General features: G+C 41.5%; 1 protein-coding gene across 1 annotated transcript in view; it reads right to left on the bottom strand.

Moving 5' to 3' along the window:
* The window catches only part of PTK7 (protein tyrosine kinase 7 (inactive)), a 128,398-nt gene extending 120,011 nt beyond the window's left edge, over positions 1-8,387 (bottom strand). The window contains exon 1 of the mRNA XM_089529118.1: positions 8,233-8,387. Within this exon, the coding sequence (XP_089385244.1) occupies positions 8,233-8,296 (64 nt within the window). The 5' untranslated portion in view covers positions 8,297-8,387. The remainder of the gene's footprint in view (positions 1-8,232) is intronic.
* Between the last annotated feature and the right edge of the window lie 8,429 nt (positions 8,388-16,816).

Genomic DNA, 16,816 nt, shown 5'->3' with positions numbered 1-16,816 from the left:
CAGAGAGGAGGTACAAGCAATGCAGTACAAATACAAAACAGGCAACACAAAAAGTTAGGAAGGAAGAAATGTAAATGCTACAGAAGAATGAATGCAGACACTTAAAATGTTTATACTTTTGAGAAAAAAAGAAACTAGGGAAACCAAGTCAATTCACATTATTGGCATTCCACACTATGGGTTGTGGGGTTTTTTTTAAATAGAAAATGATCCCTCTTGTATCTGCAATTCAGAGTCACAAAGATTGTAGATCAGGACTGTATGCTGCAAAACCTGACATATGGGGCATTTACGAAAAACAGAAGCAGTAACAAAAGTTGTTTCTCACTCTCAGACAGCATTTCATTTTTGAATGAGTATTTCTTTGACAAGACCTAGGAGACAAGTAAGAACTGCTTTGAACCACAACTCTGAATTTCAACTCTGCCTCACTGCCTACAAACACTACACATGCAAATTCACCGTAAATTTTTTAAGCTTTTGAAAATGAAGAACAGAATGAGGTTTCTTTGTAACATCACCACACCTCCTCCTCTTCCAGCAAGTCACACAAAGAACTACAAGGAAAGGGCTGTTATCAAGGCAGTGTGAAAAGGGGAGGATGGTATCTCTCAGTCACATCAAAGCAAGGCTGTTATCACAGGCATCTGTAGGACTACTCTGTAACAGCTTCTGCTTTGCAAAGGCTGTATGTTCAACACACCTATTTCCTTAACATCCCATACAAGTGGTCACATCAGTAGCTTTAGCTGCTTGTATTAAGCATCACATTCATGGACCTACACTCACCCATGCGAACAGCCTAGCAATACCAAAGAGCAAAATGGACTCTGAATCACTGAGGATTCAAGTCAGTGGTCTTGTTTTGTACACTGCTGTATGAACTCATTTTCATGGGACACTGTTTGCCAGAGGAATGCTATAGATTATCAGCTGCATAGCATCTAGCATACCGTGCAGAATAGATATAAATTTAAGTTGTCAAAAATATGATGATGTTACTTTAATGGGTTTACACTGGAGTTTTTCTGACATGGATTGTTTTCCTGTTAGCCTGAGAAAGAGACCCTAAACTGTTGGTCTAGCTTTAATGTACTACACAAATAGAAGTGAGGATAGCAAATAAAGGCAAGAAAAAGAGAGACATTCTTTTTTCCACGTCTCATAACAAGGATAGGGAACTTATGGGCCTCCAGACATTAATGGACTAGAACTGCCATTATACCAAATCATTGGCCCTGCTGGCCAGCACCTTAAGCAATGGTTCTCAAACCCTGGTCATCCCACTATTTTAAATTTCACAACCCAGAACTCCTTACCACTGGCCAAACTGACTGGGACTTCTAGGATCCCAAAACACCCGGAGAACCAATGTTTGGGAACCTCTAGTCTAGAGGACCACACATTACTCATCCACCGCTTACAGAAAGAGAGTTCCCAAAACTGCAGTCATCAAAAGTTTGCTAGTTGTTGCATTTTACTGTTCAAACAAGGTACTGTGTCATTTTCCCCCAGACACCTCCAGAATTCACACCTTTGGGAACAAAGAAAATGTTACACAATGAATGCCACATTCCACTCATGACTAGGCCGTTATCCAGGCCTCAGCCCTATACCACTTTGCAGATGTTACCTCCGGTGAAAGAGCAGCACAAGGACTCCATTTACAGCTTAACAACTACCTTACTTCAAAGATTTCTTCTGTTCCATCCAGCATGCCCACATTGCTGCCCTATAATTTAACTAATCATACTAGCTTCATTTTCATGTATTTCCAACCGTCTTTCATGGGTTATTCCTGTACTTGTGCCTACTTGCCCATGGCATCTATTTTGAGGATCAGCTTAATATTTAAGTACTCTAGAAATGTAATGCATTAAGCCACTCAGTGTATTTTTCTATATTTAGTGAAAATAATATAAACATCACGTTAAAGGTACCTAAAGCGGCAAACCAAAGCAGCAAACAGCAATTAACATTTGTCTATTTAAAAGTGCAAAATTCTTAAAGGACAACGTGCAACTCTCAAGGAAGTGAATGCTACTGGTATCACACACTCGAGCTAAAACAGCAAAAAACAAAACAAAAAACAAACAAACTTTGGTTCAACAATACATCAGAAGTATTGTTGTTGCATTTACTACGTGGTATCTTCTACTATATATGGGGGGAAGAAATGTTCACTCCTTTGCAGCATTTCAAGTTTTGACATTGTGTTTAGATTAAGCTAATTTATGTACAATTTAAATTTACAAGTACCTTCAATTTTTATGGGAACCAAGTATAACATACTTTGGTAACTAACTCCAGTCTTATGTATCTTCCGTAAAATAGGCCAGGGGGAACAACTGTGTAAGGGCTGGGGGGCATTTAGTCCCATGGGCTACTCTAGCACATCACATTGGCTGACTTCTGGTTGCCATTTGAAAAAACACATGCAAAAGGACTATGGAAAATGATAGGTGGGGTAATTTGGGGGGCTACACTTTCCACATCCCTGGTACAGATGCTGTACTGAGGGCCCTCAATGTGCTATTTCTTACAGCTCATTGCAGCCTTTCGTTACTAAGCGCTGTATATACTCATGTATAAGTCTAGAAATTTAGAGCAAAAAATTGACCCAAAAAAAACCTGAGTTGACTTTATCCACGGGTCAATGTATGTAGTGTATCTTAACTCTTATTTAAATGAAGGAGCCATCCCCTGATGAAAAACAGGAGTATAATCTTTCATGGAAGGACTGATTCCCTCTACTCTCTCATCCATCCAGCCTTAAGAGTGAACACAAAGAGTTATGTCTGCTGGAATTTTGTAATTCTTCAGCATTTTTTTTTGGCTTTGCTTCATTCTTCAGATCCTTTGCAATATACCCCTAAGTTTTAACCTTGACTTTACCACGGGTCATAGCAAAATCCATAACTTTGACCCCAAAACTTGTCTTCGACTTATACATGAGGTCGATTTATAGTCGAGTATATACGGTAAGCACACAATTTAAATAGTGCATCAGTTGTTCACCCAGCCTGAATGTTACCAACAATCCAGGTATGTCTACTTCCTAACTTTCTAGCCTGTTCACTTCTACAGGGCTAAACAACTCTAGCTTATGTTACCTGCAATCAGATTGTTATAAATACAGTATAAAGGCAATGAATTCACAAGATCGATAATGCCTGGCAACCTTAGGACTGGATCGTGGCTTTGGCATGGCTTTTGGATTCTTAGGATGCATGTATCATTTAAACAGAATACCTCCAAAGTGACCCGAAGCAGCTTTATTTTGGCCTGTCTGTATGGGGCCAATATCCTTTAAAAAGAAACCTAACCACAAGAGGTGTAAAAGATAGCAAGCTTCATCTCAGTCTCTCGTGTTATTGGGACTGGGACTAGTATAATGATAATACTGTCATGTACATCTCAATATGTTTGCAATAATAAGCCTAAGGAAGCTTTAGCATTAGATGGTTAGGAGAGACAAGGAAGGAAGAGAAACACAGTGAATCTGCAAGAATCTAAATAATGTTACTCTATTAATATGAAAGATTTGTGAAGTGGCTTAAAAATAGTTAATAAACTGAGTTGTGTGACTAAAACAAGGGCTATTTCCTTTCAGAAATAGCAATCATACAATATAGCCAGGATATTAAATATTCATAGCCTTCACAGTGGTAAGAGGGATCAGGACTGACAGAAGCCTATGAAGATTCAGAAGTTGGTAAACAAAAACCATGACTTCCATGGCCATAAATCAGGATTTCTGAAACAATCTTATAATTAGGAGGATTGTTCACTTTTTAACACAGAAGCTCAGGAACTGCCAAGAGCTTCAGTCAACAAAACAGAATCTCCAGAGGGCAATATGAATTAAAAACTTCCTTAAAAGAAGAGTAATGCCTCTTCAGTACAGCTCATTCTGCTCAATATTACATCTTCAATTGTGAAAAGTACAGTACAGTAATCTTTATAAGGAAAATCCTTTTTCCAAATAGTCTTTGGCTGAGGATTCTGACTGATTCAAATTCTGGCATGCTTTCACAAAATCTCCATTGAAATATTAAGCTGAGTGTCACATTCACAGGAAGCAACTCCAACTGATCCACAGTGAATGTATTTTTTACTATTTTAGGAATTTAATCCAGAAAATTAAATACTGTGCATATTGAAACCAAAGCTGTATTTAGATACAGAATTTCACAGAAAGCCTCTTTCCCAAACAGACAATATTATCTGGGATATTGTTCAAGGACTCTGGGAAACATCAAATGAAAAGCATTAACTGATTAGCACTGATAAGAAGCTGAAATAGCTAGAATGTAACAGTTTTTACAATCTGATTTACCAGTTTGGAGCAATGTTCTCCCTGCAACAACACAGAATTGTATTTCTTCAGAAGAAAGGTGGGCTAGTAGCGTGACATAAAAACCATAAAATGCAATCTACCCTAACTTTCACATTATTGGAGAAAAGTACTGTATTACTTAATTCTATCATGTGTAATACAACTCTTGTTAGTATTATCATCTCAAAAATCTGAACTACTGCTTTAATTAGTAATATCAAGAAAGTGCACAGCTATAACAGTTCAGCGACTGCACAACACACCATCCAGTGATTTGTCATATTCCTAGTTTGTGCTTTATATATTTGACAAGCACCTTAGCACAAAGATATCACCCACAACCATGTTCATGACCTTAAATCAAGAGCTGATCAGAGGTTTGTGCACTGATTATAACATCTTCAAACAGAAATATGAATGGATAATACATCTTCAATATTAGTTAATGCATTGGCCTAATAGAAACTGTTCAAGATTATATGCTGGGAAAATTTACTGACGACTAAAGATAAAGCCCCACTGCAGAATTAAAGCAGTTTCATACCACTTTAATAGTCATGACTCTATCCTACAGAATCCTCAGATTTTTAGTTTGGTGAGGCACTAGATCTCTCTGATAGGCCAGGATGAATACCTCACCAAACTACAAATCCCAGGAATTAAAGTAACCTAGATCCAAAACACATTGCAGAAATAATCCAACTTGAGACTGCTTTAACTGCTGTGGCTCGATGATAGGGAATCCTGGGAACTGTAGTTTATTGTGGCATCAGAGCTGACAGAGAAGGCTAAGTGTCTCACAAAACTATAGTTCCCAGAATTCCCTAGCATTGAGCCAGGGCAGTTAAAGCAGTTTCAAACTAGATTTCTACAGTGTGTTTGGGACCCTAGTCTCCACCTCACAGGGTTAAACAGTTAAGTCCATTAAGCAGTCACTGGAACTTCTTGAATTAAGAAAAGTTGGTCTTGTGAACTTCTGTAGGACTAAATTAATTTAATTAATCTGTGATTCAAATAGCCACATTGTATTTCTAAAATCTATTTCCACCCTGATTCAAGCTGAAGTTTGAGCCACCAGTTAGTATTTGCATGGAAAGTTTGAAAGAAGTATTTTTTTCACTTCCGAAGAGGAACACACTGCAAAAGACAGGACCTTCTGCAACATTAGCTTTTCCCTCTCTGCAGAAGATCTACTAAGAAACGAAGCAAACCACTTTCACAGAAATGCCCTTCCTTGTGCTGTGAAAAAACAAAACAAAACAAAGAAGCAGCTGGCAAAGGATAAACTCTGGTGACAGGATAGGAATGTAATGTTAAGTTTCTCTGAAGAGGCCACTAACGTCTACTTATTAAAAAGAAAAAAATAATATTGGCTGTATTCCCCTCCTGGCTCCCACCAGCCTAAACACACACACACAACACACCCTCCTTCCCACCCCTTCTTCCTTGGAGCAGCTTCAAAAACCAGCAAGTTAGAGGCAGCCAGGAGTTGAAGAAGAAGAAGAAGAAATGTTGCCTGGCTGCCTGCTGGAGAAAGACCCTGCTGTTCAGCCTGAATGGCACTGAGCAATTCCTGGACTTGGGCTTAAGGAATTAAAAGTGGTTTGTGTGCGGAGGGTGTGTGTGTGTGTGTGTGCGCATGCAAAAATGCACGGATGGATAGATCTCCCTTTACTTTAGATCAGGTTGACCAGACATCCTCCTTTTCCAGGGCATATTCTTCAGGACATTTCAGCCTCCTGTCCAGGAGGAATTCCGCAACATCTTTCATTCTGACTAGGCAGCATGAATTTATACTTATATTAAGTGGTTCTAGCTTTTATTTGGTAACATCCTACATTTTCCTTGGCTCCTACATATTGCAGTGACTTGTCCTCCTCTGCAGTCATGGCAGCTGGTCACCCTGCTTTGGATGCAAAACGACTTGATTGAGACTTGGCCCAAAATGCTGGGGAGAGATAAGGCAGAGGGGTTCTCTAAGGCGGCTTCCCTGCTTCCCACCAACCAGGACACCTCAGGCGGGCACAAAGGAGCCTCCCGTCGCCACGCAACAGCCTCTCTCTTTTTCCCTGTCCCTGCCAAGGAGTGGCTACACACTCCTCTACTACACACAAGTCCCTGGGGAGGGAAGGAGGGAGGGCCACGCCACCAGCCTCCACTGAGGCAGGGTGACCAGCCTCCCCCCTTTTCCAGGGCACATCCTCCATTTCAGCCTTCTCTCCTGGAGGAATTCCCAAATGTCCTCCATTTTGAGCATGAAATGACACTGATAATCAGGGTGATCAGACTACTTCCTTTTGCAGGACATATCCCCTATTTCATCTTTCTGTCCAGGAGGAATTCCCAAATGTCCTCCATTTTGAGCATGAATTGGCATTGATATCGGGGTGACCAGACCTCCTCCTTTCCAGGACACATCCTCCATTTCAGTCTTCTCTCCAGGAGGAATTCCCAAACATCCTCCATTTGGAGCACGACCAAGAAGCATGAATTCATTTTTCTATGAGTTTTGAATTCATGTGGTCACGTCCTCCATTTTTTCTTGCATATCCTACATTTTGTGGTGCCTTGTCCTTTACAGTTAGGACATCTGGTCACCCCAAACTGGGGACTCCTGGTGTTGGTGGTGGTTGCTGCTCTTGTGCATGCAAGGGTGTTATGTTGTGTGTGTGTTGTGTCCCTTCAAGTTGTGTTCCAACTTAATGGCCACCCTAAGGAGATAATCTCTTGGGGTCTTCTTGGCAAGGTTTCTTCAGAAGAGGTTTGGCTTGGGAAGCCCCTTAAAAATGCCTCCTCCGTTTCCCTCTCCAGGCGTGAAAACGCATTCCTGTGCCCTATCTACCCACCCACAGGTGAGGAGTTACTCCTATGTCCTTCTCAGGGTGACCAGGGGTCCTCACTGCAAAGGAGGACAAAGCAATGCAAAATGGAGGGCATCCAAGAAAAATGGAGGACATTACCACATAAAAGCTAAAAAAAACCACTTACATAAATGTAAATTCATGCATCACTGCCATGCTCAAAATGGAGGGCACTTTGAAATGCTTCCTGAACAAAAGGTTTAAATGGAGGGCATGTCCTGGAAAAGGAGGACACCTGGTTATCCTAGTTGTCCTCTGCCTAAAGAGGGGAGGTACTACTCCTCAGCCTGAAGTGGGGAACTTACTCTTCCATCCTCTTCAGCCTGAAATGGGGAGCTACTATTCCTCAGCCTCAAATGGAGAGATACTACCTCTCAGCCTGAAGTGGAGAGCTTACTACTCCTCAGCCTAAAGTGAGGAGGTACACCTCAGCCTGAAATGGAGGGTCTACTACTCTATCCTCAGCCTGAAATGGGGAGTTTACTATTCTATCCTACTCAGCCTGAAATGGGGAGCAACTTCTCCTAAGCCTGAGGTGGGGAGCTTACTACTCTGACCTTTTCAGCCTGAAATGGGAAGTTGCTACTCCTCAGCCTGAAGTGAGGAGGTACATCTCAGCCTGAAATGGGGACCTACTACTCCTTCCTCCTCAGCCTGAAGTGGGGGTCTATCCTCAGCCTCAAATGTGGGGAGGCTACTCCTCCTCCCTCCTCAGCCTGAAGTGGGGTCCTACTTAGCCTGAGGTGGGGGGGGGGTCTCCTACTCTACCCTTCTCAGCCTGAAGTGGGGTCTTACTACTCCGTCCTCCTCAGCCTAAAGAGTGTGTGTGTGTGTGTGTGTGTGTGTTACTCCTGGGTCTGAAAGGGAACCTTTCTCCTCAGCCCTCCTCCTCCTCCTCCTCCTCAGCCCAAAGTGTGATTCTTTCTCCTCCGCCTGAAACACTCCTCCTCCTCCTGACGCAAAATGGAAGACTGCTGCTGGGAGGGCTGCAAGGGAGGCGGGCTGCGAGGGCTTCGGCCTCCCTCCACTCACCCAAAAGCAGCAGCAGGAGAAGAAAAAGGCCCGCCATCCTCGCCTCCTCCTTCCTCGCAACCATCTGGGCTCCCTCCTCTCTCTTCTCCGCAGCCTCCTTCCTCTTCACTCCATGCTGCTGCTGCTCCTCAAGCCCTCACTCACTCCCTTCCAGCCGCCGCTTCTTCGTCCCACTCCACTCCGCCCCTCAACCAGGAGGAGTTTCCAAGCAGGAGGAGCACAAGGCAGGCCGGGGCCCTGCTCCATGGGCCTAGCCTTTGCGCCTGCCTCCCTCCTTCCCTGACAGTGGGCCAGCGACGCCTGCAGGACAGAGCCCTGGATGGCTGCTGCGCCCTTTTGCATGCCAGCCAGGCCTAGGGCCCCAGAGTTGCTGCTGCTGCTGCTGCTGCTGCTGTTACTAAGGTTGTTATCCAAACACCTCAAGACTCCCTATGCTCCTCTCCTCTGCTCAGGCCCCCCTTAATAATCATGAAACCATATGTTGGAAGAGACCCCAAGGGCCACCCAGTCCAGCCCCATTCTGCCATGAGGCAGGACTTTAGGATTCTATCATTACACTGCATTAATAATAACAACAACAATAATAATAATAATGATTATTTGTATTTCCCACCTACAGATCGAAGCGGGATTACAGCCTGATAAAATGCATACAGTAGTACAACCAATAATAAAATACAGATTACAACACCCATTTCGAACGAAAAGCTAAACCTTATCGTAATACAATAGGTAACAGTCAGACTACTCGGTAATCATGCTCAGAGGAGTGGAGCATTGAGGGTGGTTGTCTTATATAGGGTTGGATGGATAGGCACGCCAGAAGAGACCCGTCTTCTTGAGTGCCTTCTTAAAAGCAGCTAAGGTGGTAGTAAGACAGTCTCTTCCGGCAGGTTGTTCCATAATTTTGGAGCAGCGGAAGTAAACGTTATTTGGGAAGTCGTTGCTAATCTGGTCATAATAAATCCTCCCTAGAGGTTCTGAGAGTGCGAGGCGGATTGTGTAGGGAGGGGTGTTCCCGCAAGAAACTCGGGCCCAAGCCATGAAGGGCTTTAAAGGTAATAACCAACACCGCGTACTGCGCCCAGAAGCTGATCGTCAGACCATGGAGAGATTTAAAAACAGGTGTTATATGCTCAAACCTGGATGTGCCAGTGACCAATCTGGCTGCCATATTTTGGACCAGTTGAAGCTTCCAAACTTGGTACGAGGGTAGCCTCATGTGGAGCGCATTACAGAAATCAAGACGAGAGGTTACAAGTGCATGTACCACTGCTTCAACACCTCTTTGGTGCAGGTAAGCAGACATTACATTAAAGTCTACAAAAATTAGGGTTGCTATCATTCTCTTCCACAAAACCGGGACAAAATGCAAGATAGGCTTTGGGGAAGGTTTATCACCCTATAGAAACCCCCACCACCACCACCACCACACACACATATCACATTTTGATATTTAATATTTCATACAATCAGCCCCCCCGCGCCACCAATATCCATAGATTCAACAAGCCAGGGCTTCAAGATATTCCAAAAATCTACAAATCCCCCAAAAAGCAAAGCTTGGTATTGCTATTTCATATATTTGCCATCTGACTATGCAAGTCTATATAATGGCACTTGAGCATCCACGGATTTTATGGAACCAAGCCCCAACAGATGTGCCAAGGTATTTCAAGTTGTTTGTTTATATATTGTCATCCACTTACATTCTAGGATTTGTACTTTCTTGCTTCAGCTGGCCCAGCTGGCGGAGACATTTTTCAAACCCTTCAACCCTGGATTTTCCTGGTTTTCCGGGACAGATAGTAAACCTAACAAAAGATCATGCTGCCAACTTCTTTCTTCCAGTTAGTCTCAAAGGTACTACAAGACCTCACTCCACATACTGTGTCTACAGACTAACATGGCTATGTCTTTGAATTCTACATTACATTACCTTAGAGATGAGAGAATCATAGAGTTGGAAGAGACCCCAAGGACCATCCAGCCCAACCCCATTCTGCCATGCAGGAACTCGCAATTAAAGCACTCCCGACAGATGGCCATCCAGCCTCTGTTTAAAGGCCTCCAAAGAAGGAAACTCCACCACCCTCCGAGGGAACATGTTCCACTATCAAGCAGCTCTTGGCATGCAGAAGTTCCTCCTAAGTTTAGAATGGAATCGCTTTTCCTGCAGCTTGCATCCATTGTTCCGTGCCCTATTCTCTGGAGCAGCAGCAAACAAGCTTGCTCCAGCCTCAATATGACATCCTTTCAAATATGTAAACATGGCAGGAGGTAGACTGGATAGCCCTTGTGGTCTCTTCCAACTCTTATGATTCTTCCATCTGTAATATAATGCAATCATAGAATCAGAGTTGGAAGAGACCACAAGGGCCATCCAGTCCAACCCCCTGCCATGCAGGAAATCACAATCAAAGCATACCCAACAGATAGCCATTCTGCCTCTGTTTAAAGACCTCCAAAGAAGGAGACTCGACCACTCTCCAAAGGAGTGTGTTCCACTGTTGAACAGCTTTTACTGTGGGTCTTATTCTCTGGAGCAGTAGAAAACAAGCTTGCTCCATCCTCAATGTGATACCCCTTCAAATACTTAAAACAGTGCTATCATATAGGCCTTGGAATGTGTGGGGCATAAAGTTAGGCTCTAGTTTCTGCAGGGATGAATTAGCATAGCTTCTTTGGGGAAGGAAACCACAGACCCTGAAGGAAGTAATAAAGATATGTTCATTTCCTTTTAGTTAAACAGATAAGATGTCCTTTGACCCAAATTTTGAATACTCATTCTCTGGTCCATACTCCATACCCTTTTATTTAAGCTAGTAAGGGTTTTAATTTGGGACAGAACTGGAACTGAAAACTGGCAATGTAGTACCTGCTGCAAAACCACTATGTCTTCTGCATGTAGAAAAGTCCTCTACAAGTTGAGTCCCATTTATCTGAAATGCTTGGGACTAGAGGTGTTCTGGATTTTGAATTTTTTGGTGTTTGGAATATCTATATTTGCATATAGGTACATAAATGAGATAGTCTGGAGATGGGAACCAGGTCTAAACACAAAATTCATTTATGTTTTATATACACCATATGCACATACCCTAAAGGTAATTTTATATAATATTTTAAAATAATTTTGTACAAGTAACAAAGTTTGTGTACACTGAGCAAAGCAGAGCAAAGCAAAGGTGTCATTATCTCTGCCACCCATTTAAATAGTGTTGGTTCTTGGAATATTTCAGATTTTGGAACTCCATTTAAGAAAGACTCAACCTATATTATCTAAAAGAGTAATTTGAGCTCTCATACACCGTAGAGTCGTAGACTGTTTCGCTGGATGGAAACTATAGTAGACTAGATAAACCTCAAGGTTTCTTTCTCTGTTTTCTCACTAATTCTAGAAGACTATCAAGACAACTGTCTATAAATGTTATCCACAACCATTTATATTGTGATTACTTCCATGTCACACCTGGGTGGATTTTTCTTTAGGCTGCTACAGAGATAAAACCTTACAGTCTCTTGCATGGAGGACACTTCACAAGGGCCTGCTAAAGTCATTAAGGAAACCAGTCTCCAGGCCCTGAGAGCTTTTCCTCTCTGATCACTCACTGCGAAGATCAAAGGCCTCTGAGTCCTATTCCATTTCTTTATGGTCTCAAGCTGGTAACAGCAGGGCTGGTGACAACCCTATTTCCTTTACAGGCTAGCAGCTAGGGATGAGGCTATAAAGATTATAACCTTTGTTCATATTCTCACAAAATGCTTACTGTGTGGTAGAAGGCCTTTGTTACCCCAGGGAGTTCACATGCTGTTCAGGAAAATTGCAGGATAGAGGCATTTACTCCAGGAATGTCCAAACCGTGGCATTTCTTGTCTCTGTTGAAAAGTACACATTAATGGAGTTTGGGGCTTATTCAGATCAACATTACAAACCCACCTCCACACCAGTGAAAGGTCTCCATTACTCCAGGATACAGCAGCTCATTTGAATACCCTTGTAAAGCACCTTTCAGTGCTGAGCAGTAAGAAGAAAATGGTACTGTACACAAATGCACACAACTGTGTGCAGTGATACTTTAAAATGGTCAAGTTAGGGGTCAAGGAGAAACAGTTGTTATTTTCCATCAAGTCAAGTGCTGTAGGTTATATTTAAAAGCAATGGTTCCCAAACTTTAGTCTTCCAGAAGTTTTGGGCTTCAGCTCCCAGAATCCCTGTTCACCAAACCAGCTGGGACTTCAGGGAGTTGAAGTCCAAAACACCTGGAAAACCAAAGTTTGGGAATCTTTGTTCCCAAAGGAACTGGCAACATCACCTCTAAGTATTCCTTGCCTAAGAAAGTACTATGCAATTAATGGGTTTGCCATTGGTTGAAAGGCAACTTGAAAGCAGGCATGTACACACACGCAACTTTGACTTAGAGCAACCTTATGAATGAGGAATCTCCAGGATCCTAATCATTCTATTTCTTTGCAAGACCCATACTTGGGTCCTTAGTTGGCTTCCTTAGTTGACTCAATCCACCTGTAGTGTGTCCCCCCTCTTTTCTTACTATCTTCCACTTAATTGTCTTTTCTAATGAATCACAGCCTAATAACATGTCCAAAGTATGACAGCCTGTTTAGTCATCTTGACTTCAGTGCAAATTCACGTTTGATGTGCTCTAAATCTCAATAGTCTTTTTAACAGTCCATGGCATATTGTGCTGGAATTCTTGTCCAGCACCATGTTTCAAATGAGTTGATCTTCTTCCTACCTGCTTTCTTCACTGTCCAGTTTTCACAAGCATACATAGAAATCAGAGAAACAGTAGTAGCCAGCAGTAGTTTCCCTGAGTCAGGTGTGTCAGAAGATAACTTTTGGAAAAGAGGTAGAATGTATGCAACCTTCCAGATGTTGGAGTGCACCTCCCATCTGCCCTAACCAGCATAGCCAGCAATATGGTATACTGGGAATTAGAGTCCAAAAATATAAGGAGAGCTGCATGATTTCCATCCTAGTTTAGAGTCTAAAGCCATGTGTGTGTTGCCTTCCAGGGGACATTGCAAGGCTACCGCCCCTTCCCCCATTATGGGAGGTTTTGCCCCCATCTAGATGATGATGATAATAAACAAACAAACAAACAAACAAATAAATAAATATTGGATCTGTTTCTCTAAGTCTCCCCAGCATGGCCAATGGCCAGGGAGTTGAAATCCAATAGTTGGAGCCTCCCTAGCTAAGAACCACTGGTAAACAGTAGGTACTGTACTTTGAAGTACTTTAAATGCAAGCATCAGCAACCTGGCTATATCTGGATGATATGACATTTTGCAAACTAGTTTCAGACCTTACATTACTTATAAACATGGCATCCTGGGATAGTAACTTTAATTCAGAAACCAAAGCAGTGTGATAATTTAGATCCTTGGTGAACAGGCTATCTTCTGGTTTAGGTGGGCATTCTCAATAATATGAGTAAATATGGTAGCTCTTTCTCCTCCTAAAATTATTAACATTTTTTGTGTTTCTAGAAGATGCTATCCACATACATCCACCCTTTGTATATCAAGTAATCTTCATATTGTCTTAAAGGGGTATTTCTCTGACAGAAACCAGCAATAGGTATCCAGGTGATCTCATCTGAGATGGTGGGACATTGCTAAGGTTGAATTAGGGTCAGTGCAAATTACTGATCCCTTTGTACTTCAAGAATGCAACAGATTAGAGCTATATTGCCTCTAATTCTACATTATCCCTGCCAAGACTTGTTGATCTGTGCACATGGAAACTGCTTGTTAAACTGGTCTGTCTGGCAGAGATAAAAAAGAAGTTAGCCAGTGACTGAAAAAAGGAGTCTTTTCTAGCCAAATCATTGAGCCAGAACACATACTGGAAAGAAATGAGTGATGTGACTTCATGGACTGTCACCACCAGGGGTGCAAAGAATGCAGATTAAATTATTGGTTATGAATGAATACTCCCAGGCAGAGTTCTGTCTCCCAGTGTGACATCCTGCAGATGGCAAACAATGCCTTATGCAGTTGGCAAACAATGCCTCATGGACAGGGAAAACAGTGATATGGATAATTTGCATCAGGATGATCAGATCAACCTTTAAAAAAATAATTAAGGCAAAACACAGCTGTAATTTCTCGCATCTCAGTTAGGTAATAATTCTTCTGTACTTTGCCCATCCATCACTAATATAATTGCACTGTGACTGCATTTTCAGCCACCATGTATATTCTATGGCCTCATCTGTAGCCTCAGCAGCAGACTAAAGCTGTTCAATGAGAACAAAACATAGCCCTATATCATCTTTGCTTTTATATACACATGCCACATTTATTCTTAGTAGTCTTCTCCCATATAGTAGGATTTCTCAGCAGAGACTAATTAAAGACCTAAAATAATTTCAGGCAAGTGTAGAATGTAGGCAGGCATTATTATACAACTGCAAGACCACAATACTTAGTGCACACTCCAGAATCAATTATAATGCTTCCTGTGCACACTCTAGAATCAATTATAAAGTATCCTGTGGCTACTGGAGTGCGGGAATTTGGATTTTTAAATTCCACAAATCTACTAAAAATATAGAATGTAGTACTTAGTTGCAACCCAGCATCATGGGAAGCTTGCATCCAATTTTGTTTTGTTTTTTAATAATAAAAACAAATTTATAGTCCCTGGCTGCAATTATATATTCCAAGTATGTGTGTGCTGTAGGGGAAGAAGCAAGACATAGTGAAATATCACAAGCCAGAACTGGAATTTGGTTTGGCACTCCAGAAGATTTAATTGCTCTGCCTCTCCCTGGAACATAAAAGAAAAAAAGAAACGTATTTAAGTATGCATAAACAATTGGCAAGATTTCTTGGTTCAAAATTTTGGTCAGTTTTCTTTAAAATGCAAGCGAAAATAAAACCCAAGTTAATCACCTAAGTACAATAATGTTAAAATTCTGACTTTATCCAGTCTTTACCTTCATCAGCACTATGTTTTTGTTTTGTTATATATCACCTTGACCTCAGTTTATTTTCTTCTCATTCTCAAATATTAGGATGACAAATGATTATCTGCATTATGTGTGCCCTATTGCATTCAATAGAGGCTTCACAATGCTTCTTTTTTTAAATGGTTCTTCTTCTTCTTCTGTTTCTTCATGTTAGATCTTTGATTAGTCATAATTTCAACAAAAGCAGTTGCCCAACAGTGTCTTATTAAGGAAGAACAGTCCCTGAAGGGATGATTAGTCACTGCTGAAAAATTGACTTACCTCTGCAAAAAGAGGTGACTTAATTCTGTCTAAAACAGTAGTAAAGAAGTTGAGAACTTTGTCATTCCATAATGAACATCAAGAACTAGCAAGGAAGCTATAAAATTCAGATTCCCACACTCCAGTAACCACAAGAAGTTTTACAATTGACTCTGGAGTGTGGTGCTCTATAGTGTTGTTGCTATCATGTATAGTATTAAAGTTAACTGTAAGGAGGTGCTAGAAGATGAATCACTAATCCCTATGAATGGGATTTTATGCTTCCAGTGTTTAGGCTTCTAAAGCATAGATGTGGAAACTGAAGCCCATAGGCCATATGTTGCCCCAACCCTGCTTTTCATTGTTTCCATGACCTCTTCAAATCTCCAAAATTTAAATACCTGTACTGGGAGTTTAAAAAAAATCCCCAAAGAATCAATTGCTGTTCCTGAAGGTCTCCATGAATAATGGGTTAGTAGGCATGGCATAGTGGTTTGAGTGTTAGACTATGACTCTGGAGACCAGGGTCCAATTTCCTGCTTGGCCATGAAATGCACTAGGTGACTTTGAGCAAGTCACATGCTCTCAGCCTCAAGGGAAGGCAATGGCAAACATTCTCTGAACAAATCTTTCCAAGAAAACCCCAGGATGGGCTCACCATAGGGTCACCATAAGTTGGAAACTACTTGAGGGCAAACAACAACAACAACAAATCCACTCCTGCTTAAGAAAACCCATCCCCAGTCAAAGTCAGAAGTATCTTCAGTCACTTTTGGGTTGGAGTTTTGGTTGATTTTCTGTTAATTCTCATGCACTTTGCCTTGATACAAGAGGGAAAATTGAGTTAACTGCAGATGTCCGTCCTATTCTTAAAGATAAGGTGAAGTGAAGATTTTCAGCACTGAAATTAACGAACTACATTTGCAGAAGTGCACTTACCCAGCTCAATGATTGCTATATACCATTTTTGACTAGAGTTGTATAGAACACAACAGAAAGTTGTTCGCTATTGTATCACCTTAAAAGGGGAAAGACACCCACTGCATCCAATGTGATTTTTACTGGTGCTGTGTTTCAGTATGAGGAGTCACAAATCATTCTGGGTAAGAATTACAACAATTTGGAAAGGCAGGATGCTATTGCTTTATATCTGCTCCTTTATATTGAAATTACCTATCCAGTTCTGAGCAAGCAGCTGTGCTGCTCATCATCTTATTATTCTTCTGATGTCACCTGTTTTCATGCTGTTCACCCCAGAGATGACAATATTCAGATCCTGGAGTCAGAAATCATAGAAGTTAATTCAATACCAATCCAGGAGACATAGACAAAACACCAAAAAC

This window comes from Sceloporus occidentalis, unplaced genomic scaffold (assembly GCF_023333645.1).
Source record: "Sceloporus occidentalis isolate IW3139 unplaced genomic scaffold, rSceOcc1.0.p SCAF_6, whole genome shotgun sequence".
NCBI lineage: Eukaryota > Metazoa > Chordata > Lepidosauria > Squamata > Phrynosomatidae > Sceloporus > Sceloporus occidentalis.
This window is presented reverse-complemented; position numbering and strand designations above follow the sequence as displayed.